The sequence below is a fragment of the Microcaecilia unicolor genome, chromosome 4, assembly GCF_901765095.1.
Source record: "Microcaecilia unicolor chromosome 4, aMicUni1.1, whole genome shotgun sequence".
Lineage (NCBI taxonomy): Eukaryota > Metazoa > Chordata > Amphibia > Gymnophiona > Siphonopidae > Microcaecilia > Microcaecilia unicolor.
In genome coordinates, this window is record NC_044034.1 from 265,827,568 (window position 1) to 265,852,406 (window position 24,839).

Below are 24,839 nucleotides of genomic sequence, written 5' to 3' on the forward strand. Positions count from 1 at the left end.
TACTATAAGACACCTCTCCTCTGAGAAGTAATGTGGATCCTCCTCCGGTTCACATAAGTGGTCCCAATCAGACTCCTCAAAGTACACTGAGTGGAATCAAAACAGAGAGCAAGGGCAATCTTTATCTCACTTGAGGGAGGAGGACAGTGGTGTCAGCACGGATCAAATGAGACCTTATTTCAGGCCCTAGTGGCTAACACATATCAGTGTCGCCTCCTGCAAAATTCCATGTTTAATGTTTTTACTACAGTGGGCATGTAACATGGTGTTCTCCAAGAGATAATGCTCACGTTAAAACTGGCAGTTAATGGTCAGTTTTAATGCATCTTGGTACACCTGCCCTGAATATGTTTTTCTGTAATCAAGATTAAAGCAGAGATATGTTCAATTACTCCAACTTCCATTACTTCTATGGTTTTTAGCGTTATAAAAGTATTTGAAGGGAACAATTGGTACACATTGCAATACAGCTTACGATGTACTTGTATGTTTACACAAATAGATACTTCACAGTACTAGTGATACTGAGCTAGAAATAATTAGAAGAGCCGCATGTTAAGAATTTTTAAATGTATGAATCTACTGTAAATTAATTTCGACAGGCTACACTGCACAGTGAAAAAAATGTTAACCTAATGTAATGCTTAAAGTTGCAGCAGTTGTACATTCCTAAAATGTAATCTACAATAAATGAGCAGACAAACCATATATTTACCTGGAATAGGTGTTGCCTCCTGCTTGAATTAGCTTTGGCATGGCAGCTATAAATAAGCTGAGTTGGACATCCTGCATTACCAGCATGCCAAGCAGTACGCTGCTATAGTCAATATCACCTGTTAAAGGAAAAGAAAAAGCAGTACAAATGTGGCTCAGGGGAAGTAAAAGATATCAGACATGCTGTAATGGTGCTGTACCTACAACAGCCAATTCTGCTGGTAACAGAAAACATCTTCTTGCATACTGTCCTTATAAGCAAATAAATCTCAAACAAAAGGAAAAATAATGAAATGCTAATAAGTTTGGTCCATGTTGCATCCTCAGCAGCTCTATATTGATCCATCTCATTATGAAGCTGCTACAGAGTAGAAAAATTCCCTCCAAAGTCACTGCTACTAGAGATGTACACAACAACAAAAAGATTTTTGTTAGTTTTTGGATTGTGGCCTCTTCATAATTTTAGCTTCTTTTGGCTTCACACATTTGTGTTAATAAATTTTTTTTTAATGTGCATAAGTCAACTTCATGCACATTAATTCATACATTAACCTGTGTGTACTACATCTTATTTAAGGTGCACTAATGAATGTGCATCCTTAACTACTAACTTCCGAGGCCCATTGAGGTAAAAATATGAATGAGATTGCACAAAACTAAATGAGTTACTATGGAAAATAAAGCAAATAGAAACACTTTGAAAGGAAGGGCGGAGCAAGATGGCAGCAGCTGTGAAGCAGGTGTTGTGAGCCACGGCTTTTTGCTTGCTACAAAATTTGCCTGGAGTAAGATGGGGAAAAAACAACAAAAGACTTCTTTATTTATTTATTGCATTTGTATCCCACATTTTCCCACCTCTTTGCAGGCTCAATGTGGCTTACAATACATCATGAATAGTGGAAACATATAAGAAAATATATATTTAGCATTACAGGAGGATCTTGGGTTACTTGATAATGATAAAACATATTAGTAGATTTAATAATCGAATATTGTAGTCAGTTCTGGATATTTGTATAGGAGTTCACATTTGATGATCTTTGTGGTATGCCCTATCAAAGAGATGGGTCTTCAGTAGTTTGTGGAATTTAGTTAGTTCATAGAGCATCTTTAAGTTGCGCGGTAGCGCATTCCAGAATTGTGTGTTCAGGTAGGAAAAGGTTGACGCATGCGTTAATTTGTATTTTAGACCTTTACAGTTGGGGAAGTAAAGATCAAGGAATCTTCTCATCCTGTCTCAGGTTGTCCTGCTGATTCTAAGGTGAGGGGCCCGACTGAGTCTTTCATGACTTGCGCCAAAGCGCCTGTTTGTGCCTCAGTTGAGCAGCCTCTGAGGAAATTACCTACAGTTGGAGAACCGGTGTCTCTCTTGGCCTGTGAGCTATTGTTGTCTCCCGAGGAATGCACAACCCCAAAACAGCCAGGTGTTTTCTCTCCAGGATCTGAGCAGGGTAAAAATGGAGGACTACAGATTGAATCTGGCTCTGTTGGACTACCCATAATGGTGACCACATTGGGCATATCCTTGAGAAGAGAAGTAACTTTGAAGTCATTAATTGATTCTGTGTTGGGTAAATAGACTGCATCAGTTAAACTTGATTAACTTGGACAGTGCTCTTTAATGGTCGACTAAAAAGCCTAAAGTGGTTACGCTTGAAATAGTTGTGATCAGCAATTATTACTTTCAGAAATTATTTTCTCTGGGAGGTTCAAAACTGTGGAAGAACAATTAGTCCTTTCTGTGTCAGTATCGGAAAAAGCATCTACTCTCTCAGACCCTGCTCTGATTCTGTGGAATGAAAAGTAAATATGCTGGAACTTTTAACTGTAGCTTTAACAAAAAACAATTTATATATACAGAGGAAGGAAATTGCAGTTTATTGAAAAAATGTCCAGGATAGGAAAGTTTATCAATCGAAAACTTAACTGGGCTGATTGCAGAAGCTGTGATAAATAGATCATCCAAACTCCATACTATTACTAAGCAGATTTTATGAGGAACAGACATGTCACTATCGATGGGTTTGAGGAAATATATGATTGAAATTTTGTGTGTTTCCTCTGATGCTTTACCTACTCTGCTGAGCATTTCCAAATCTTCTCCTCCTTTCTTGTACTTTGATGGCAGCATTTGCATCAGTGTCAATAAGAGATAATGTATAGAGACTATACTTCAGACAGAGAACAAAAAGCTTCCTGGGGCATCAGATATGGGTATATGCAGATGTGGCTAACATCACACAGAAAAGGTGGAGGCAATTCTTTTTGCTAAGACCTAAAGTGCTCCAGATGGGAATACGTTTCCTTTTAAAAATTCCTTGTAAGTGTGTTACATGGTACAAGAATTATAAATATTTTTTGAGTCATCACGATTGGTTACCTCTCTTAGGAGTCTTTTTACTAAGCTGTACAAAGAAATGGTCTGAGTGCACCCTTATGTGGGTCTTTGCTGGAAAATAGCTGACTTTCCATTTTCTAAATTAATGGCCATGTTGCCAATTAGCACACAGCCATTAACAAAAGTTATCATATGAACCCTTACCGTCACCTATTTTGTAGGCAGTAAAGCCTCACACTCTAATCAAGTGTCAAATCAATTAGAATGCAGTAATACAATCAGTTAACATACAGTAATGCATACGGGCTGACTAGTGCAGAAATACCCACTCTGCGAAAAAAATTAAAATTATTTTTAGCTGTTTGCAAGAGCAGTTTTAAAAATTACCATGGGACATCTCAGCATATCCTTCAATAAGCCCTTTTAAGCTACAATAAACTCGCATTAGTGTTTACTGCAGCTTAGTAAAAGGACCCTTAGTAATAAGCACATAAACACCGCCATACTGGGAAAAGACCAAGGGTCCATCAAGCCCAGCATCCTGTTTCCGACAGCGGCTAATCCAGGCTTCAAGAACCCGGCAAACCCCCCCCCCCCCCCCCTCACAAAAAAAATATATTTTTTAATAATGTTCAATGGACTTTTCCTTCAGGAATCTGTCCAAACCCCCCTTAAACTCCATAAGGCCAGCAGCTGTCACAACATTCTCCGGCAACAAGATATTGCATTATCTACTAAGGGTAAACCATCGATAGTGCCATGTCTGTTCCTCATAAAATCTGCTTAATAACAGCATGGAGTTTGGATGATCTATTTATCACAGCTTGCTCATTTCCTTATTTAATCTTCCCTAAATATTTTAATCTTAACTTTAAAAACATAGTAACATAGTAGATGACGGCAGAGAAAGACCTGAACGGTCCATCCAGTCCACCCAACAAGACAAACTCATATGTGCTACTTTTTGTGTATACCTTACCTTGATTTGTATCTGCCATTTTCAGCGCACAGACCGTAGAAGTCTGCCCAGCACTAGCCCCGCCTCTCACCACCGGCTCTGCCACCCAATCTCGGCTAAGTTTCTGAGGATCCATTCCTTCTGAACAGGATTCCTTTAAGTTTATCCCACGCATGTTTGAATTCCGTTACTGTTTTCATCTCCACCACCTCCCACAGGAGGGCATTCCAAGTATCTACTACTCTTTCCGTTAAAAAATACTTCCTGACATTTTTCTTGAGTCTGCCCCCCTTCAATCTCATTTCATGTCCTCTAGTTCTTCCGCCTTCCTATCTCTGGAAAAGGTTCGTTTGCAGATTAATATCTTTCAAATATTTGAATGTCTGTAATTATCACCCCTGTTTCTCCTTTCCTCCAGGGTATACATGTTCAGGTCAGCAAGTCTCTCCTCATACGTCTTGTTCTTACATGATAATTTTCTTTCCTTTAATCATACCAGACCAGTCCAGACTAATGGGTTGTGTCCATCTACCAGTGGAAGGAGACAGAGAAAATAGTTCCAAGTAAACCGCTCCTTACTACTTACTACTACTACTACTTAACATTTCTAGAGCGCTACTAGGGTTACGCAGCGCTGTACAATTTAACAAAGAGAGACAGTCCCTGCTCAAAGAGCTTACAATCTAATAGACAAGTGAACGGTCGGTCCGATCGGGGCAGTCAAATTGGGGCAGTCTGGATTCACTGAACGGTAAGGGTTAGGTGCCGAACGCAGCATTGAAGAGGTGGGCTTTAAGCAAAGACTTGAAGATGGGCAGGGAGGGGGCTTGGCGTAAGGGTTCAGGAAGGTTGTTCCAAGCATAGGGTGAGGCGAGGCAGAATGAGCGGAGCCTGGAGTTGGCGGTGGTGGAGAAGGGTACTGAGAGGAGGGATTTATCCTGTGAACGGAGGTTACGGGCGGGAACGTAAGGGGAGATGAGGGTAGAGAGGTAGTGAGGGGCAGCAGACTGAGTGCATTTGTAGGTAAGAAGGAGAAGCTTGAATTGAATGCGGTATCTGATCGGAAGCCAGTGAAGTGACCTGAGGAGAGGGGTGATATGAGTATATCGGTTCTGGCGGAATATGAGACGTGCAGCAGAGTTCTGAACAGACCGAAGGGGGGATAGATGGCTAAGTGGGAGGCCGGTGAGGAGTAAGTTGCAGTAGTCCAGGCGAGAGGTAATGAGAGCGTGGACGAGAGTTCGGGTGGTGTGTTCAGAGAGGAAAGGGCGAATTTTGCTGATGTTAAAGAGGAAGAAGCGACAGGTCTTGGCTATCTGCTGGATATGCGCAGAGAAGGAAAGAGAGGAGTCAAAGATGACTTAAGGGTATTGTGCAGCCTGGAATGTTCAGTATTTCAAATAGCCCAAGCAATGGTGCTCTGAAGTCTAGAGGAAAACACAGTTAATACCAAACAGGCAAACTCTTGGAGCCAATATGCAGAAACTCACTGTTCCTGCTTGGTCAAAGGCAACTGCAACTTCCCCTCACAGTAAAGTAAACGGGAGGGAATGGTCCATACTGAGCTTGCCCAAGCACATACAGATCTACCCCTGAATCTGGGGAAAAAACTCCGTGATCCCAAGTAACAGGAGTCATACAGAGCTGGCACAACAACATGGCAGGAGATTGAATAGAGAAGATGAAGTAGGCAGTGCTGTAGGACATCCCACCATATTGAAGCGTTGTGGAACAGCCAGGGATACCTAAAGGAAAAACACTCTGACAGACTTTAGCCAGGGAGGGCATCTGGAATGCTCTGGTCTGATTAAAGGAAAGAAAATTATCAGATAAGAATGTAATTTTTCCTTCCTTGTCATCTATACCAGACCAGTCCAGACTACTGGGATGTAGCAAAGCAGTTTCCCAAAGAGGGGGGGGGGGGGGGGGGGGGGCAGAAAAGAATAATGCAGAAGGTGGAAAATCACCAAAGCTATACACATAGCAAACAACTGATCAGCAGAAAAGGATTTGAATATCCGAACCACCAAGCTACCAAAATGGACACTAGAAAAGGAACTGAAGCCGTAGGACATAAAACAAATGTCCTGAGCAAAAGAAAAATTACGTACCCCTATCCCGAGAATAGCAAAAGAAACGGCTAAAGATACTCATGCCAAAGGACCCCCCTTGGAAAGAAGGCAACAGTCGTATCTGAGCAACAAGGAGAAGAACTGTCTCTCCTAGACCAGGATCCACTTCTCCGAACCCTGGCAGGACAAAGATTAACTCCTAAACCTGCCGGTCTGCCTTGAGTCCAATGGTCAATTGAAGCGACCCTAACAAGTACTAGGAGTACGCAACCCCAAACAGTGCGCCACACTTCATAGAAGAAAGGAAGCAAGGCCCAGGAACCACTCAGACCCTTGCCTAGTGACAGAATCAAAGTTCACAGAACAAGAAGAGACTCCAGAATCGAGAGAACCAACTAACTGGAGCACTAGTCTCTTCAGGAGAACCATGAAGAAAAGGGCAGCAGCATACCAGGGTACAACCGTAGAAAGAGTACTCCTCAACCAGCTCGCTCTGGACTTAGGGATGAAAGAAGAGAGCCAAGAGAAGAAAAGGAGACAAAAAGAAAGAAAGAGTCGAGAGCCACACTGTGGAGAAAAGACCCCCAAGGCAGTGGCGTACCAAGGGGGGGGGGCGGTGGAGGCGGTCCACCCCAGGTGCACGCCGCTGGGGGTGCCGCGGCGCGTGCCTGTTGGCTCCGAGTTCGCTAACTTTGCTCGTTCGCTGCAGCTCCCTCTGTCCCGGAACAGGTTACTTCCTGTTCCGGGGCAGAGGGAGCTGCAGCAAACGAGCGAAGTTAGCGAACTCGGAGCTGACAGGCGCGCGCCGCAGCACTCCCCCCCCCAGCGGCGTGCACCCGGGGGGGGGGGTGTCATTTCGCCGGGGGGGGGGGGGGGAGGTGTCATTTCACAGGGGGGGCGCATCGGCGATCCGCCCTGGGTGCCATCCAGGCTAGGAACGCCACTGCCCCAAGGTGCCAAGTAGCCACAAAAGGAGTAGAGATGAATTCAAACTCCAGCAATGGAGAAGCTTCTCGCCAGCCACCAAGAGGCTACGGCAAGAAAAGGTGCCACAAGAATGGTAGCAAACAGTAGACAAGACAGCCTTGCCTAGCAATCTAAACTGCGATATGCCATAGCTGCCGAGAAGTTACTGTATCTAACCCGCAGAAAAGAGCTGGAGTTGACCGACAAGATGAAACAGTGCCCAACAGGCAAAGGTGAAAAAATGCTTCAAGAGACAGAATGCACTCAAGGGACAGAAACGAAGCTGCGCTCATCAGGCAGAGTAGGATCCGTGCTCAATGAGAACAAACGGATTTGCACTCAAAGCACACAAACTGAGCCACGCACCACATGCAGAGAAAAAGTTGCACACCTCTGGCAAAGATAGAAATGTACTGAACAAGCAGAGAAGAAGCTGAGAGTAACAGACAGAGGATGAGCAGTGCCCCACACTGAAAGAGCTGGATGCTAGAGGTACCTGCAGAACTGAAGCTGCGGTAGCGATGGAACTGTATATAAAACGCAGACAAGGAGCTGCTTTCCACAAGCAAACAAGGACTGCGCTCCTGACACCGGTAAGGAGCTGTGCTCCACACACCGGCAAGGAGCAGTACTCCACACGCCAACAAGGAGCTATGCTTCCTACGCAGACATGAAGCTGTGTAGCACCTGCAGTCACAGAGCTGTGCTCCACATATGACCCTGGAACTTCGCCCAATTTGCAGAGAAGAATTGTGCTAAACACACAGATGGAGATACACTCAACAGGCGGTGGAGCTGCGTTCTGCACGCAGACAGGGAGCTGTGTTCCATAAGCAAAGAGAGAGCTGCATGCCACACACAGACAAGGAGCTGCATTCCACAGGCAGACACAGAGCCACGTTCTTCACACAGACACTGGACTGCGCCCCACACTGAAACCTGCAAAGAAAGAACTACACTCAACATGTGACAATAGAGCTGCGTTCAACATGCAGAGATGAAAGACTGCAGAATAAGCAGCGAAGGAACTTCACTCAACATACCATGATAGAGCGATCCTCAACATACAGCAATGGAGCTAAAGCCAACCTGGAACGATGGAGCCGCGCCCAACATGCAAAATGCATAAATGGAGCCCCGGGGAACAGCCAGAGAAGAAGGTGCTGCCAGAAGGCCAACAGGAAAGGAGCACAACTTGTGGAAATGCAGACCTGGCACTGCACTCCCCTGGCCCAGAGGGACTAAAAAGAAGGAGAGAAAGCCCCATGCCCCAAGAGACACTCTCGGCCCCAAAGTGGTCTCTGAGCCACGATGACCGCCTTCCTAGGCAACTGATATGGAGCAGCAGTCAACGTAGAGAAAGAACTCCCGCCAAGAGGGAGGTAAGCATCACAGATCTGGAATCCTCAGACCATAGGGAGCAAAATGCAGCCGTAAGGCAGTGAGGAAGAAACAACTCTCGCCAGGCCAGGAACAAAGAGGAAGCTGGCCACTAACACCAAACTGAGGGAAAAACCAGCTAAGGGACAGTCAAACTCCAGACCTAGAACAGAGCCACTTCCCTGCAGAAAAGTAGAGAAAAGCGCATAGCTAAGAGGCGATAATCCAGATGCACAGCGAACTGCGCCCCTTACAGAAAAAGGAAGGAGTGCAAAATGTGCCAGGAGAGAGGTGCCTGAAACAAGAAAAGGCAAAATTCACCTATGCCAGGCTAAAACGCCCGCCCGAAAGCAAGGAAGAGCTGTGGCAAACTAGTCCTAAAAAGGCACATTCCCATAGACACTGAACTGAGTCCAAGTAAAAGACTGGCAAGAATGGCGCTCCCGAGGGTACTCAGAAGAGAGATTTGCGCTACCAGTTGTACACCAAGGGCAACTCGGACCCCCACCTGAAGGAAAGTACCCTGCAGACAAACCAGAGCAGACAGGAAGGATCCATGGGGACGAGAGAACAAGAACCTCCCTAAGGAAGGGAGGAAAAACTGCTACCAAAACAAGAATCCAATATCGGGGGGCGTCTCAAGCAAGATACCTGAAGCAGCAGAGACCGGACGGTCTGAAAAAGAACTGACCAACAGCGTAAGGTTGACAGGAATGAAAAAATAACCCTCTGAACCAGCCGCTGTCTAGGATTGTGAAGAGGAGAAAAACAACTGAGTTTCGTGATGTAGACATGAGCCGTGCCCCACAAAAAAAAAAAAGCAAAGTAACTGGTACCAGCTTGGAAGGGTCCAAGATCAGGATCAGACGCCGGCCAGCGAAATTCAAAGAAACTTCGCAAGCGACCCCCTAGATTACATTGCCAAAGGTGGGGAAATAAAACAGGTAACAAGGCAGGAAAAACAAAGTTTCTTCTTTTTTTTTTTTTTTAAACCATCCTCTTCACTAGTGACAGGAATAAATAAAGGTTTACCTCAGAGGCAGAAAAGGAGGGAAGAAAAATTTCTTCTTCCTTTTTTCTTTTTTAAATAACCTTCTTCACTCGTGACAGGAATAAATAAAGGCTGATCTCAGAGGCAGAAATTCAGATATACCTACCACCACAGAAGAGAAGAACCCCACAGGGAAGACAAGTTACTCCATACCACAATCAACAATCACTCTGCTAGAAAGACAGCCAGGGGAGGGGAGGGAACCAGGGTCACTGGATATCACCCTAGCTGGAAGATGAGGAACTCAGGACCACTGAGTATCATCTAAAACTAGCCCCAAAATGGTTACCAGCATACCCCTGGCTCCACTGTCACCAGAAGAAACTGGGACAGGAGCTACCAACCAGCAATTCAGAGCAGCTGCACGATACATCCACCATCCGCTAGGAGACATAGAGGCATATTTTCAAAGCACTTTGGGAGGCTAAGTTCCATAGGTTTCTATGGAACTTTGGGAGGCTAAGTGCTTTGAAAATAAGCCTCATAGAGGCTCATTTTCAAAGCACTTAGCCTCCCAAAGTTCCATAGAAACCTATGGAACTTAGCCTCCCAAAGTGCTTTGAAAATATGCCTCATAGGGGCATATTTTCAAAGCACTTAGCCTTCCAAAGTTCCACAGAAACCTATGAAACTTTGGAAGGCTAAGTGCTTTGAAAATATGCCTCATACTGAACATTCCAGGCTGCACGATACCCTTAAGGGGCGGTTTACTTGGAACTATTTTCTCTGTCTCCTTCCGCTGGTAGATGGACACAACCCATTAGTCTGGACTGGTCTGGTATAGTTGACAAGGAATAGTAGATTTTCTTGCTATATTTAAATTACCTTTATCTTTGAAATTTCTGTTAGTATTGACCTAATTTTCTTGTACAAATTGCATGTGTTTAGTTTGTTTATATAAGGAATAAAAATTAAATTTAAAAAGGAAAGACTTATTAAGGGGTACTTTTACTAAAACTTAGTGTGCGCTAACCACGAGATTCTATACAACGTGACTTAAGTTGTGTGCGCAAATCTAGTCATATTCTGGATTTGCAAGCACAACTTAGTTAGCAAGCCAATCAGCGCTGATAATTCCCAATTAACAAGCATTTGGCATTAAGTAAAATTTCCATGCAGATCTGTCTAAGCGTATTCTATAATGTGATGCGTGTAAATTCTAAGTTGCATAGTTGAAAAGGGGGCATGGCCATGGGCATTTCTAAAATCTATGCACATTGATATAGAATACACCCGGTCCATGCATAATTTAGGCATCAGCATTTATACCAAGTTTTACTTGGCGTAACTGACCACGACTAAATTTAGTCATGCGGATGGGCGCTCAGCATATTCTATAAACAGTGTGTAAATTTAGGCTTATTCTATAAAATACGCCTAAATTTAGGCATACTTTACAGAATATGCCTAGGCGTGTTCGTTTTGGCTTCAATTTTTTAGGCATCATATATAGAATCTAGTCCTAAATGTTAAGATGCCCACCAGGGCCGTGCCAACACGGTAAGCGGGGTAAGCATGGCAGGGGGGCGCCACCCTCTGGGGGGCGCTGCCGCACCATACTCACCTCGCTCGCCCTCCCGCTCCCATTGTTCAACTGCCCGCCCTCTTCTCCCCCCCCCCCAACATCCCTTTTCTTTTTTTTTTCTTTTTAAATTTACCTCCGTGGCGGTCCAGCAGCGCAGCGTCAGTGAAGGAGATGGCGTTCCCGACGTCTCTAGCCTTCCCTTCGCTGTGTTCCACCTTCTTCTGACCATACTTATGTACTTATGTAGAAGCAACATTCTGATAGTTATAGAATGTGTAACTTATGTACTTATGTAGAAGCAACATTCTGATAGTTATAGAATGTGTAACTGACATTTATTATTATTATTTATTGCACTTGTATCCCACATTTTCCCACCTATTTGCAGGCTCAATGTGGCTTACAAAAACCTGTTATGAAGTAGCCATGCCAGGATAAAAAATACAGTTGATGTTACAAAGATGTCAAGGAAGACAAGAAGAAGTTTTGGTCAGGAGTTTTAGAGAGATACATTCTAAATGAAGGTGGCTAGGTGTTGTGTTATAGTTGGTTATGTGTTCTCGTGGTAGGCTTTGTTGAAGAGAAAGGTCTTTAGAGATTTGCGGAAGTTAGTTAGTTGATCGTTTTTAAGTGAGTTGGAAGTGCGTTCCACATCTGCATACTCATATAGGAAAAGCTGGTCACATGTGTTACTTTGTATTTTATTCCTTTACAGCTGGGGAAGTGTAGGTTGAGGAAGGTGCGGGAGGATATTTTAGCATTTCTGGGTGGAAGGTCCACGAGGTCTAGCATGTAGGTTGGGGCATCTCCATAAATGATTTTATGAACAATTGTGCAGATCTTGAATGTGATACGTTCTTTAAGTGGGAGCCAGTGTAGTTTTTTTCTTAGGGGTTTCGCACTTTCATATCTTGTTTTACCAAATATGAGTCTGGCTGCGGTATTCTGATGCGTGTAAATTCTAAGTTGCATAGTTGAAAAGGGGGCATGGCCTGAGCTGTTTGAAGTTTCTTGATGGTCTGTTCTTTACAGCTGGCGTAGAGTGTGTTGCAATAGTCCAAGTGGCTTAAAACCATTGACTACACCAGGTTCTGAAAAATGGCCCTAGGGAAAAAAGGTTTTACTCTTTTGAGTTTCCACATGGAATGGAACATTTTCTTAGTTGTATTCTTCACGTGAGTTTCAAGTGTGAGATTTCGGTCCATGGTAACTCCCAGAATTTTCAGATTGTTTGAGACGGGGAGCGAAAGGTTAGGGGTGGTTATGGTGGTGAAGTTATTTGTGTTGTATTGTGAAGTATGAGGCATTGAGGCATATTTTCAAAGCACTTAGCCTTCCAAAGTTCCATAGAAACCTATGGAACTTTGGAAGGCTAAGTGCTTTGAAAATATGCCTCATTGTGTTTTTTCTGCATTGAGTTTTAGCCGAAATGCGTCCGCCCAGGAGTGCATGATTTGGAACCTTTGGTTGATTTCGTTGGTTATTTCGTTTAGGTCATGTTTGAAAGGAATGTAGATCGTGACATCATCTGCATATATGTATGGGTTGAGATTTTGACTGTCTAATAGCTTGGCTAGGGGAATCATCATTAGGTTGTTGGTGAGAGGGGGGATCCTTGAGGAACTCCACATTCAGGTGTCCATGGGGGTGATGTCTCCTCTTTAGCTATTACCTGGTATGACCTTGTCGTCAGGAATCCTCTAAACCAGTTAAGAACGTTGCCTCCAACTCCAAAGTATTCCAGGATATGTAATAATATTCCATGATTGACCATGTCGAAGGCACTGGACATGTCAAATTGTAGGAGGAGTATGTTATAGCCAGTTGAAATTTTTTGTTTAAATGTATTCATTAGGGTTACTAGAACTGTTTCTGTGCTGTGGCTCGATCGGAATCCAGATTGAGATTCGTGTAGAATTGAGTGTTTATTTAGGTAGTTAGTGAGCTGTTTCGTCACTATGCCTTCCATAAGTTTAGTTGTCAGCGGAATAGATGCTACTGGGCGATAGTTGGTTAGGTCACTTGTGTTTTTATAAGGATTATAAATATTTTAAAAAAGCAAAGGCATCATTACTTAAAGAAATAAATAAAACAAAAGTGATACCTTTACACTGAACTATATACATTTTGATTCACTTTTCTATTCTATTCTAGGACTTATATTCCACCATTTTCACATTGGATTCAAGGTGGAGTACAATCAAGAGAACTTCTATAAAATGAAGATAGTACAAAATCAAAATTGTAGTATTCAAAAACATTTGCTTATTAATCCATATCAAAAACAAGTCTTCAATACCTTACAAAAAAGAGAAGAATTAGTTTGTTTGATTGGCAAGGGAATCTCATTCCAAATTTTAGTGCCTTGGAAAGAGAAGGAATGCTCTATCATTGACTTAGCTTAAAATGCACTTTCTTCATTGTGGGAAATCTTAAATCTTTTCCATGTTTACTTCGAAAATTCAAGTTTTAATAAGACCAACTGAGCTTGAGCCATTTAAAGTTTTAAAGACCAGAGTAGCAATTTTGAATTTAATACACTATTCCAGACGCAGCGAACATAAGCATTCAAAGGTAAAATTAGTTCTTACCTGATAATTCTCTTTCCATTAGTCCCAACAGATCAATCCAGAGACATGTGGGTTATGTTCCTCTACCAGCAGGTGGAGATAGAGAGAACTTCAGAGGTTTATTAAATGTGGTCATGTGCAGTCACCTTAACTTCAGTATTGTCGATACCAAAGCAGTGGAAGACGAAAGAGGAAGTCCTCTCCTGCCTGCATAAAGCCCATGTAAGTTCCTCAACCACTCCTGCGGGAGGGTAACAGAAGGTTTCCTTTATGTTTTGATTTGTTTTGCCTTTTTTTTTTTGTAGCCAAAAATCAAATGAAGGAATCTGATGAAACTGAAGCAACTAGAAGAAAACACTAAACCCAGAACAACAAAGGGCGGGCCTCTGGATTGATCTGTTGGGACTAATAGAAAGAAAATTATCAGGTACGAACGAATTTTACCTTCCATAGCGTCCCACAGATCAATCTGTGGGATGTACCAAAGAAGTCCTCAAGTGGGGCGGGGTACTACAACCTCAGCAGACTGCAGCAATGATCCACAAGCCGCGGTTACATGCGCTGCCACATCAAATCTGGAATGCCTAGTGCTGCCATGCCAAGCCTGCAAAGCCTGGCAAGGGAAGGACAGCAGATCAACTGGGTGATCTGCAAAAAAGCCATCCACGGCAGGACAGAGGACCAAGTGGCCGAACTACAAAGGGCTGCCACGGAAGCCAGATGGGACACGGAAAAGGAAGTCAACTGCGCTCTGGAAGAAAGCGCTGCCACACGCAACAGGAGACTGTCCCATACAGAGGCCAGCTGAAGAAATTGCCTCTCTCAGCCAACGGCCACTGCGGCTCTTGAAACCAGATCCCCTTTCTTGTGACCAGCCAAAGGACAACATGAGGGTATGCCAGGATGCATTTCTGCTCAGCAGGTCAGCAATCTGATGATCCTACCGCAGTATAGGTGTTTTGTAAGGAGTCACCACCTTCCTATCTACCTAGGGCTCTCCAGGTTCTGAATATGTCTGCTTCTGATCCTGCCACAGCTACATCTGTTAATCTTAAAATGGTGAGCACTAGAAGACCACTGCAGTCTTTAGCAGTGCATAAGGCTATGTAGGAAGTCACTTCTGCTCAGTGGGTCATCCCAGGCACTGCCCCACTATGCAAAGGCATAGCTAGGTGGGGTGCAAGGGGAGCAAGCTGCTCCCCTAAAAGGATTTTGAATAAAATGGCACTTATGCGGAACAGCTCTTCAGCATCACACCGACGCCTATTCTACAAAAGGTCTGCTCCTCCTGACATCAAAACCGCTATGCCCATATTTGCCAAACTAAAAATGGTGAGCCCTCCTATGGTATCTTCCTATGGTCCTGAGCAAAGCAAGAAGCAAAGAGTTGGCCAACGGAACTCGCTGGTCACTTCCAAATAGTATAGGGAAGAGAAAAAGGTGGAATGGGATGGAAGGCAGAAACCACCGTATGCAGAAAAGACAGGACCGGGCGCCTGTCACCAGTAGAAATCCAGAGGATCTCAAACGGATGAAGTAGGGAGTTCTAAGAACCTAGACAGGGCAAATGCAGCGTGGCTGGGGCAAAAAACGTAACCTAATACCAGATAAACAGCTCCAGCCAAAGTTGACTGTTAGTCGCGGTGCTCATTGGGTGAGATGGAGAAAAGCCCTCAGAAACCACTGGTATAATACTGGTGGTTTGGTGCGTGGTTATGCGATATTTGTAGAATAACTCACGCAGCAGTTCTATCATTGGGCAAAAACTCCACTAGCACGGGCTAAATTTTTGAGCCTCAAGGTTCTACACACAATTTTTAGCTAATATGTTCCTTGTATGCTAATATTCAACAACACAGGATAGTGAGTAGCACTTAGCTTATAATTTCTATCGGGCACTCTTCTATATCCGTTCAACGGGGACCACCGTTTCACCTAGAAACACGGCTTCGTCAGGAACGGAGTGCTCTCTTGTGGTGTTGAGAATCTGAAACAGACAAGATATATATTAGATGCCTGCAATTATGTGAGAAATCTTCTGGTAAACACAACTTCAGGAAATCACCCCACGGACAGACGTACTTGAGCTGGAGGCATGAAATTGAAAAATGGCGCCTCAGCGTTCACGTACAAACAGCTGGTAAATGTACTTGCGTGAATGTGACGTAATGAGTGTCAATATAAATTGAACCAATCTCAAAAATAGTCTCCCTTTCTCACAGATGCTGAGGTTGAGACGCATCTGTACCGACTCTGCCACGTTCAAAAATCAAGCCCATGATTTGATGGCAAACCTCTTGGATAGGTGACTATCCTGTGTTGTGGAATATTAGCATACAAGGAACATATTTGCTAAAAATTGTGTGTAGAACCTTGAGGCTCAAAAATTTAGCCCGTGCTAGTGGAGTTTTTGCCCAATGATAGAACTACAAATATCGCATAACCACGCACCAAACCACCAGTATTATACCAGTGGTTTCTGAGGGCTTTTCTCCATCTCACCCAATGAGCACCGCGACTAACAGTCAACTTTGGCTGGAGCTGTTTATCTGGTACTAGTTCTAAGAACCTGCCTGGACTGGATTGCTAAAGAAAACTAGGCTGCCCAGGACGATAGCCCTGGTGTCGTAAAGATAAGGGCGAACCAGACCCAACTGAAAAAAAACTTGTAGACATGTCCTCAGGAAGACACTGAGTCTATAAGTCACCCAGGTCTTCCACCAACTTCATGGAGTCCTTAAACAATAGTTGCCCTGAAAAGTAAGCTGAACCAGCCATCAATAGAAGGTGCATTCACCACCCAGCAGCGCAACCACATCAAATGACAGGCTGTGACCGCCAAAAATGTCTATTTGACGCCCAAAACAAATCATAGAAGAAAACTGGCAATTAAGCCGGCCTTGACTCTACATCTGGCAAGTGAAGAGGCGGTCGACTGTCTGCCTTCTGGAAGGGATCAGAAATCTGTTGCCGCCAGCTACTGCACACCCTAGCAGCCTACAAGCTGCAGATAACCACCTCCAGGGAGCGAGAACTAAAATATCAGCAGAAATCACCCATTGAGACTAAGTTGGCTTGAAGAGAACCATAGAGATGGGGACCAAAGCAGAGAAGGAACCCCTGAAGTGGTCTGATACAGACTCAGACCCATGGGGGAATGTCCAAGAAAGAGAACCTTGTGCCCATAACTTGAACCTTTTCCCATATCCTGGACCTGGTAGGAAAAGTAAAACCTGACTTGGGTTAGCATTTGTTGCTGAGGAGCAAAAGAAAGAAAGGACTTCCCAAGCCTACATGGAACAGCACTCCCTGATAAGCTGATTCTTGGTGACAATGACTACCAATCCTAAAGACTGAAGATGAGTAGGTATCTTGGATGAAGTTTGCAGAGTCTCTTGCTAGAGAGAGCCGCAAATCAGCCAGTCACGAGGTATGGATGAACCTGCAATCCATCCTCACGAAGGAAAGCTACCACTACCACCATGACATTGCAAAAATGTCCTCGTCAACATGGAAAGGCTGAATGACATGGTCATAAATGCTACAACTAAATTGCTATATTTTAGTACTATGTTATCAAATGTTCCTAAGTTTATTACTGTAAGAACGGGTGAACAAATCAGTTACGAGACATCTTCAAGGGTTTTGGGATTCATACTGGACTCTCAATTGACATTGGCGTGCCAGATTAATAGTTTGAGTAAAAAAGTTATTTTTAAGTTATGTCAGCTAAGGGTAATTAGAACCCTTTTTTTTTCCAGAGCATTTCTGCCTGCTAGTTCAAGTTATAGTTCTATCTCAAATAGATTATTGTAGTGCTTTATATTCTGGCATGCACCAAAAGTTCTTTACTAGACTACAACTTTTGCAGAATACCACAGCAAAATTGATATATGGTTTTAAGAAATTTGATCATACAACTCCTTTGTTTAGAGATTTGCATTGGTTGCCAGTCTTCACTCGTATAGACTTTAAGGTGACATGCCTAGTGTTTAAAATAATTAGTGGCTGTTTCCCTTTTGTTCATGTTGTTGTTGATCATTTGTTGCTTTAGATCTTTATCAAGATTGGGTTTGCCTACTGTTAAACATGTTCATTTTAAACATTTTCATGAAAGCTTTCTTAATTTTCAGTCGAGTACAATCTGAAACTTGATTCTGGTTCAGATTTGGAGTTTATCTAATTATCTGCAATTCTGAAAAGCTTTAAAAAACCTATCTTTTTAGTCAATATTATGTACCTGTCTTGCAAGTATTTTATAGTAATTCATACTGTAACCCACTTTGATTCCAAGCTGATATAAGCAGGATATAAATGCTGGAATGAAATAGAATAGAAGGTGTTGTCCATAGACAGCAGGATTGATGAGGTGTACAAGTGGGGGATGTTATCCAACAGTGCAGGGACAGAACAGCACATAATTTTTTTTACTAGTCTGCTTATCTCTTTTCTAGTCTGCTTATCTCTACAAGCTTCCAGCACACTTGTGGCCACATGCAACCTTAATATAGTTTTCTTTTGCATCAAATATAGATGCTGCTAGCGTAGACCCACATGCAAATAAATCTGACATGTTAGCATGTAGCCCTAATGTATGATTTTCTGCTTCTGCCTCTGTGTGTCTATACATATAAATGTAATAAATCAGGTGCTTAGTTGAGGATTGATAATTCAGTATCCTTGTATGGGTGTTAGCTATACTTGTACATTTTTGTTATGCTCCCTTCAACCTTCTTGTGTCTGAACATAAGCCTTGTCTGATTAGGAAACTCATTTATTCATTTAATATAGTTGCCTTTCTGTGTAACTTTTCAATTTTCTTGACACCCATCCTGTAATGTGAAATGCAAAACTTTTGATTTAATTGAAAATTGCCATTTATAACCCTGAACCAATATATATAGAGTACATCTTCGAAATATGATAGGTATAACCTAATGCTGGCTGTCTATAGAAGTAGGATAGTATCCCCACCTTTTATTTTTCTTTTATATAGAAAGCGTAAGGTCAGAATCACATTTGTTAAAATAAAGCAGTATGGTTGTTGTGCTGGGATATGTAGTAATAAACATTGACAATTAATAGTGTATATAACTTTTTTACTGAGTTAACTTTAGTACATTTTGACCAGCTTTTCTGAAAAGTATAATGAAAACATTATTTCCATAGCGTCCCACAGATCAATCCAGAGACTTGTGGGTTATGTCCCTCTAGTAGCAGGTGGAGATAGAGAACTTCATAGGTTTACTATACAGTGGGGGAAATAAGTATTTGATCCCTTGCTGATTTTGTAAGTTTGCCCACTGACAAAGACATGAGCAGCCCATAATTGAAGGGTAGGTTATTGGTAACAGTGAGAGATAGCACATCACAAATTAAATCCGGAAAATCACATTGTGGAAAGTATATGAATTTATTTGCATTCTGCAGAGGGAAATAAGTATTTAATCCCTCTGGCAAACAAGACCTAATACTTGGTGGCAAAACCCTTGTTGGCAAGCACAGCGGTCAGACGTCTTCTGTAGTTGATGATGAGGTTTGCACACATGTCAGGAGGAATTTTGGTCCACTCCTCTTTGCAGATCATCTCTAAATCATTAAGAGTTCTGGGCTGTCGCTTGGCAACTCGCATCTTCAGCTCCCTCCATAAGTTTTCAATGGGATTAAGGTCTGGTGACTGGCTAGGCCACTCCATGACCCTAATGTGCTTCTTCCTGAGCCACTCCTTTGTTGCCTTGGCTGTATGTTTTGGGTCATTGTCGTGCTGGAAGACCCAGCCACGACCCATTTTTAAGGCCCTGGCGGAGGGAAGGAGGTTGTCACTCAGAATTGTACGGTACATGGCCCCATCCATTCTCCCATTGATGCGGTGAAGTAGTCCTGTGCCCTTAGCAGAGAAACACCCCCAAAACATAACATTTCCACCTCCATGCTTGACAGTGGGGACGGTGTTCTTTGGGTCATAGGCAGCATTTCTCTTCCTCCAAACACGGCGAGTTGAGTTCATGCCAAAGAGCTCAATTTTTGTCTCATCTGACCACAGCACCTTCTCCCAATCACTCTCGGCATCATCCAGGTGTTCACTGGCAAACTTCAGACGGGCCGTCACATGTGCCTTCCGGAGCAGGGGGACCTTGCGGGCACTGCAGGATTGCAATCCGTTATGTCGTAATGTGTTACCAATGGTTTTCGTGGTGACAGTGGTCCCAGCTGCCTTGAGATCATTGACAAGTTCCCCCCTTGTAGTTGTAGGCTGATTTCTAACCGTCCTCATGATCAAGGATACCCCACGAGGTGAGATTTTGCGTGGAGCCCCAGATCTTTGTCGATTGACAGTCATTTTGTACTTCTTCCATTTTCTTACTATGGCACCAACAGTTGTCTCCTTCTCGCCCAGCGTCTTACTGATGGTTTTGTAGCCCATTCCAGCCTTGTGCAGGTGTATGATCTTGTCCCTGACATCCTTAGACAGCTCCTTGCTCTTGGCCATTTTGTAGAGGTTAGAGTCTGACTGATTCACTGAGTCTGTGGACAGGTGTCTTTCATACAGGTGACCATTGCCGACAGCTGTCTGTCATGCAGGTAACGAGTTGATTTGGAGCATCTACCTGGTCTGTAGGGGCCAGATCTCTTACTGGTTGGTGGGGGATCAAATACTTATTTCCCTCTGCAGAATGCAAATAAATTCATATACTTTCCACAATGTGATTTTCCGGATTTAATTTGTGATGTGCTATCTCTCACTGTTACCAATAACCTACCCTTCAATTATGGGCTGCTCATGTCTTTGTCAGTGGGCAAACTTACAAAATCAGCAAGGGATCAAATACTTATTTCCCCCACTGTATGTGGTCTTAACTTCAGTATTCTCTCTGTCTAGCAGGTGGATGGTCATATCTGTTCAGCTCTAGATTGATTGGCTCCTGGCCTGGTCCCCTGAGTCTAGTTGAGCTTCTGGGGTCAGAGGTGTCCTGGTCCTGGGACTTGGGTGCACACCTGGTGGTGCCAGGTCCCTCCCTCCCTCCCCCATCAATCCCTCCTCTCTGCCTGACTGGGGTTTGTGGTTCTCACTCTCCTGACTTTAAAAGGAGTCTGAGGTTTCTGTTGCTCTGGCGTCCTCTCCTGCCTTTAAAAAAAATGCTGTTTCAACACTATTAAAAAAAAAAAAATCTCAGTACGATCTGTCCAGTGTAGCAAGCTTATGCCGGTTTGCAGTACCAGCTGAATGGTGTGAGGACCGACTTGGCATTCGACAGTGATTCCCGAGGAGGTGAGTAGTCATTATGCTTTCTAAAAATTAGACCTTTTGTGTCTGTGGGAAAATATTTGATGCATCTAAGCAACGGTATATTTACAACATGTATGCCAATGCCCTCTGAGTATCAAGGTTGAAGTCTATATGGATTAAATGCTGTCAGAATTGACTTCTGGTAACCATATAGGTTGACTTTCTCCAGAACGTCCTATCTTCTATTTGGAGAGAAAAAAGTATATATAAGCTCCAATTATTACAAAATATGGCAGCCAAGGTACTTTGTGGTGGGCTTTGTTGTAAAAGCACCATCATTCAAACCACAAAACAGTTCAACAAAATGAGCTGGTATTTCAGTGACAGTCTGAAGGATCAAAATAATCAACCCGCTTCCACCTGAAAGAGAGAAACTGATTCCAAACATACCTCATATGGCCAGAGAATAGTGAAAATACATTACAAGAACCTCTGTGGCCCAGTAGAAATGTGTATTTATGCTGATTATCAGCTATACAGATGTTAAAGACTGTTGACACAAGAGAACTGCAAAAAACACTTACCATCTTTATCTCCTCGAGCACCACCTGCAAGGAATCTGGACACAAGAGGTGTGCTTGATAAAGACAAACAGGCAGAAATGAAAATGCTCTGTGTTAGCCTTATTCGCAGCAAATGTCCCCACAGCAAGCCAAATAAAATCATTAGGAGTGTCATGAAGCAAGGTCCTTGCACAGATATTTTCCACACCTATAGACAAAGAAACCATCACTAACAGCTGCTTTTCATTATAATTATATACTATTAATCACCAAAAACAAATCTATTTCATTATATGCTTGAAAACAATGGAAGATTGATATGCTGCCCAAAATTTCATACTTTAAATGATAATTTCATAAACTATCTTGCCAGATTTTAATAGTTTTTTGTGTTCCACATAGAAGACCTTCAGGCTTCTAGTTTTGGGCTAACAGCCTCTCCTTTATGGAGCCGTACTAGTGGTTACCGTGCAGCAATGCCGACAAAGTCCATTTTGTCAGCATTACCACACCGGGGCCACTACCACTGTGATTAAAAAAAAAAAAAAAAAGAGGGCCTAAGTAAAGAAAACTCAATTTTCAAACATACCTAGCTAGCTAATTAGAGGAATGGCAATAGAGGTACTTGGTATTATTTCTTAAAGCCAAAAAATCAAAGAGGCTTTTGGGTACTAGCCCCCCGCCCCCCCTCCATGTTTTTTTTTTTTTTTTAACCATGGAAATGATCAGGAGATAAATGTTCAGGGCACCAGCTACTGTCCCCTTTTTAAAGCACAGAAGGGGATTTGGCATAATTGTCACTTATTTGTAAACTAGTAAAAAAGGCCCGTTTCTGTTAGAAATGAAACGGGCGCTAGCAAGGTTTTCGTTGGAGTGTATGTTTCAGAAAGAGCGTGTGTGAGAGATGGAGAGTGTGTGTCAGAGAGAGAATGTGAGAGAGAGAGAGACAGAGTGTATGTGTTTGTGCGAGAGAGTGTGTGTGAGAGACAGTGTTTGTGTTTCTGTGTGACACTGTGTGAGAGAGAGGGACAAAGACAGTGAGTGTGTGAGTGAGAATGTATGTGGCAGACAGAGAATGAGTGACTGCGTGTGTGGTGTGAGGAACCCCCTCACCCCCTCCTTCTCCCCTGCCCCCTTGCAGCCAGGCATGTGCAGCGACCCTCCTCTCCCCGTGTTCCCCCTGCAGCCACCCATATCCAGCATCCCCCTGCAGCCACCCATGCCCATCAACCCTCCTCTCCCCCTGCTGCGTCCTTCCTGTCTCCCCTGCTCCCCCTGCAGCCACCCATGTGGTCTCAGGCCCCCCCCCCCAGCATCCCTCCTGTCCCCCTGCAGGCACGCATGTGCAGCGTCCCTCCTCTCTCCCCTGTCCCCCCTGCAGCCAGCCATGTCCAGCGACCCTTCTGTCCCCCTGCCCCCCCTGCAGCTACCCATGTCCAGCGACCCTCCTCTCCTATGCAGCCACCCATGTCTGAGGACACTCCTCTCCTTTTTCCCTGTTCCTCCCCTGTGGCCAGCCATGTCCATCAACCCAGCTGTCCCCCCTGATGACCACCAACCCTTCTGTCCCCCTGCCCGCCCTGCAGTGTCCGTCCTGTATCCCGTCCCCCTTGCAGGCACCCATGTGGTGTGTGGAGCCCCATCCCTATCTCCCTGTTCCCTGCCCCCCCTGCAGCCACCCATGTGCAGCGACCCTCCCCTCCCCCTGCTTCCTTCCAGCCACCCAGCGAGACCCCCCTTCCCACCCCCAGCTGGCGCAGCACCCAAAGAAAGCCCCTTGTCCCCCCTCTTCGCGCATCACCCGACCCCCCCCCCCACCGTGGCACATCACCAAGCCCCTCCCCCCATCAACCCCCTCGCCACCCGCAACCACTAATACAAACTGTGTCCGGCGGCTGCTGCTTCTGCTATTCAGCAGCAGCAGCCCATACATAAAGAAAACCAAAAAAAAAAAATCCTCCTAAAACGCACCTCCGTTGAGAAGCATCTCACATTGGCTGAAGTCTCAGCATGCGCTCCTCTTCTCCCGACGTCTCGGCGCAGGGGCACTGACGTTGAGGGGAGAGGAGGAGCGGCTGCAGAGACATCAGCCAATGTGAGATGGTTCTCCACGGAGGTGCGTTTTAGGAGGTTGTTTTTTTGTTTATTTTCTTTATGTACGGGCTGCTGCTGCTGAATAGAAGCAGCAGCAGCCGCCGGACAGAGTTTGTATTAGCGGTCACGGGTGGCGAGGCGGTCGATGTGGGGGGGGGAGGGGCTTGGTGAAGCGGCAGGGGAGGGGTTGGGTGATGCGGCGAGGAGGAAAGGGGGGTAGGGGCTTTCTGGTGCCCCGTTGCACGGGTTGTTGTGGCGATGCAGCGGGGGGGCACTTAGACGTGCACCGTCGAGGCTGTTTGTGTGTGTGTGTGTTTGTATGTGTGTGTGTTTGTGTGTGTTTGTATGTGTGTGTGTGTGTGTTTGTTTGTATGTATGTATGTGTGTGTGTGTGTTTGTATGTGTTTCTGTGTGTTTGTTTGTGCGTTTGTGTTTCTGTGTTTGTGTGTTTGCGTTTGTGTGTGTGTTTGCGTTTGTGTGTTTGTGTGTATGTGTTTGTGTGTGTGTTTGCGTTTGTGTGTGTGTTTGCGTTTGTGTGTTTATGTGTGTATGTGTTTGTGTGTGTGTTTGCGTTTGTGTGTGTGTTTGCGTTTGTGTGTTTATGTGTGTATGTGTTTGTGTGTGTGTTTGCGTTTGTGTGTTTATGTGTGTATATGTGTGTATGTGTTTGTGTGTGTGTTTGCGTTTGTGTGTTTATGTGTGTATGTGTTTGTGTGTGTGTTTGCGTTTGTGTGTGTGTTTGTGTGTGTGTTTGCGTTTGTGTGTTTATGTGTGTATGTGTTTGTGTGTGTGTTTGCGTTTGTGTGTGTGTTTGCGTTTGTGTGTTTATGTGTGTATGTGTTTGTGTGTGTGTTTGCGTTTGTGTGTGTGTTTGCGTTTGTGTGTTTATGTGTGTATGTGTTTGTGTGTGTGTTTGCGTTTTATGTGTGTATGTGTTGTGTGTGTTTGCGTTTGTGTGTTTATGTGTTTGTGTGTATGTTTTGTGTGTGTGTGTTTGTGTGTGCTTGCGTTTGTGTTTGTTTATGTGTGTATGTGTTTGTGTGTGTGTTTATGTGTGTTTGCGTTTGTGTGTGCTTGCGTTTGTGTTTGTTTATGTGTGTATGTGTTTGTGTGTGTTTATGTGTGTTTGCGTTTGTGTGTGTTTCTGCGTTTGTGTGTGTGTGTTTGCGTTTGTGTTTGCGTGTGTTTGTATGTGTGTTTGCGTGTGTTTGTGTGTTTATGTGTGTGTTTGTGTGTGTGTGTGTGTGTTTGTGTGTTTATGTGTGTGTTTGTGTGTGTGTGTGTGTGTGTTTGTGTGTGTGTTTATGTGTGTGTTTGTGTGTGTGTTTATGTGTATGTGTTTGTGTGCGTGTGTGTGTTTATGTGTATGTGTTTGTGTGC

The 24,839-nt window shown here is 44.0% G+C and overlaps 1 protein-coding gene across 5 annotated transcripts in view; it reads right to left on the bottom strand.

The window, feature by feature from the left end:
• Positions 1-24,839, bottom strand: part of TMCO3 (transmembrane and coiled-coil domains 3) — a 159,769-nt gene that overhangs the window by 24,098 nt on the left and 110,832 nt on the right. For all 5 annotated transcript variants that reach the window (XM_030201498.1, XM_030201499.1, XM_030201502.1 and 2 more), the window contains 2 exons: positions 21,387-21,573; positions 716-833 (listed from right to left, as the gene is read on the bottom strand). In XM_030201498.1, coding sequence (XP_030057358.1) covers positions 716-833; positions 21,387-21,573 — 305 coding nt within the window. The remainder of the gene's footprint in view (positions 1-715; positions 834-21,386; positions 21,574-24,839) is intronic.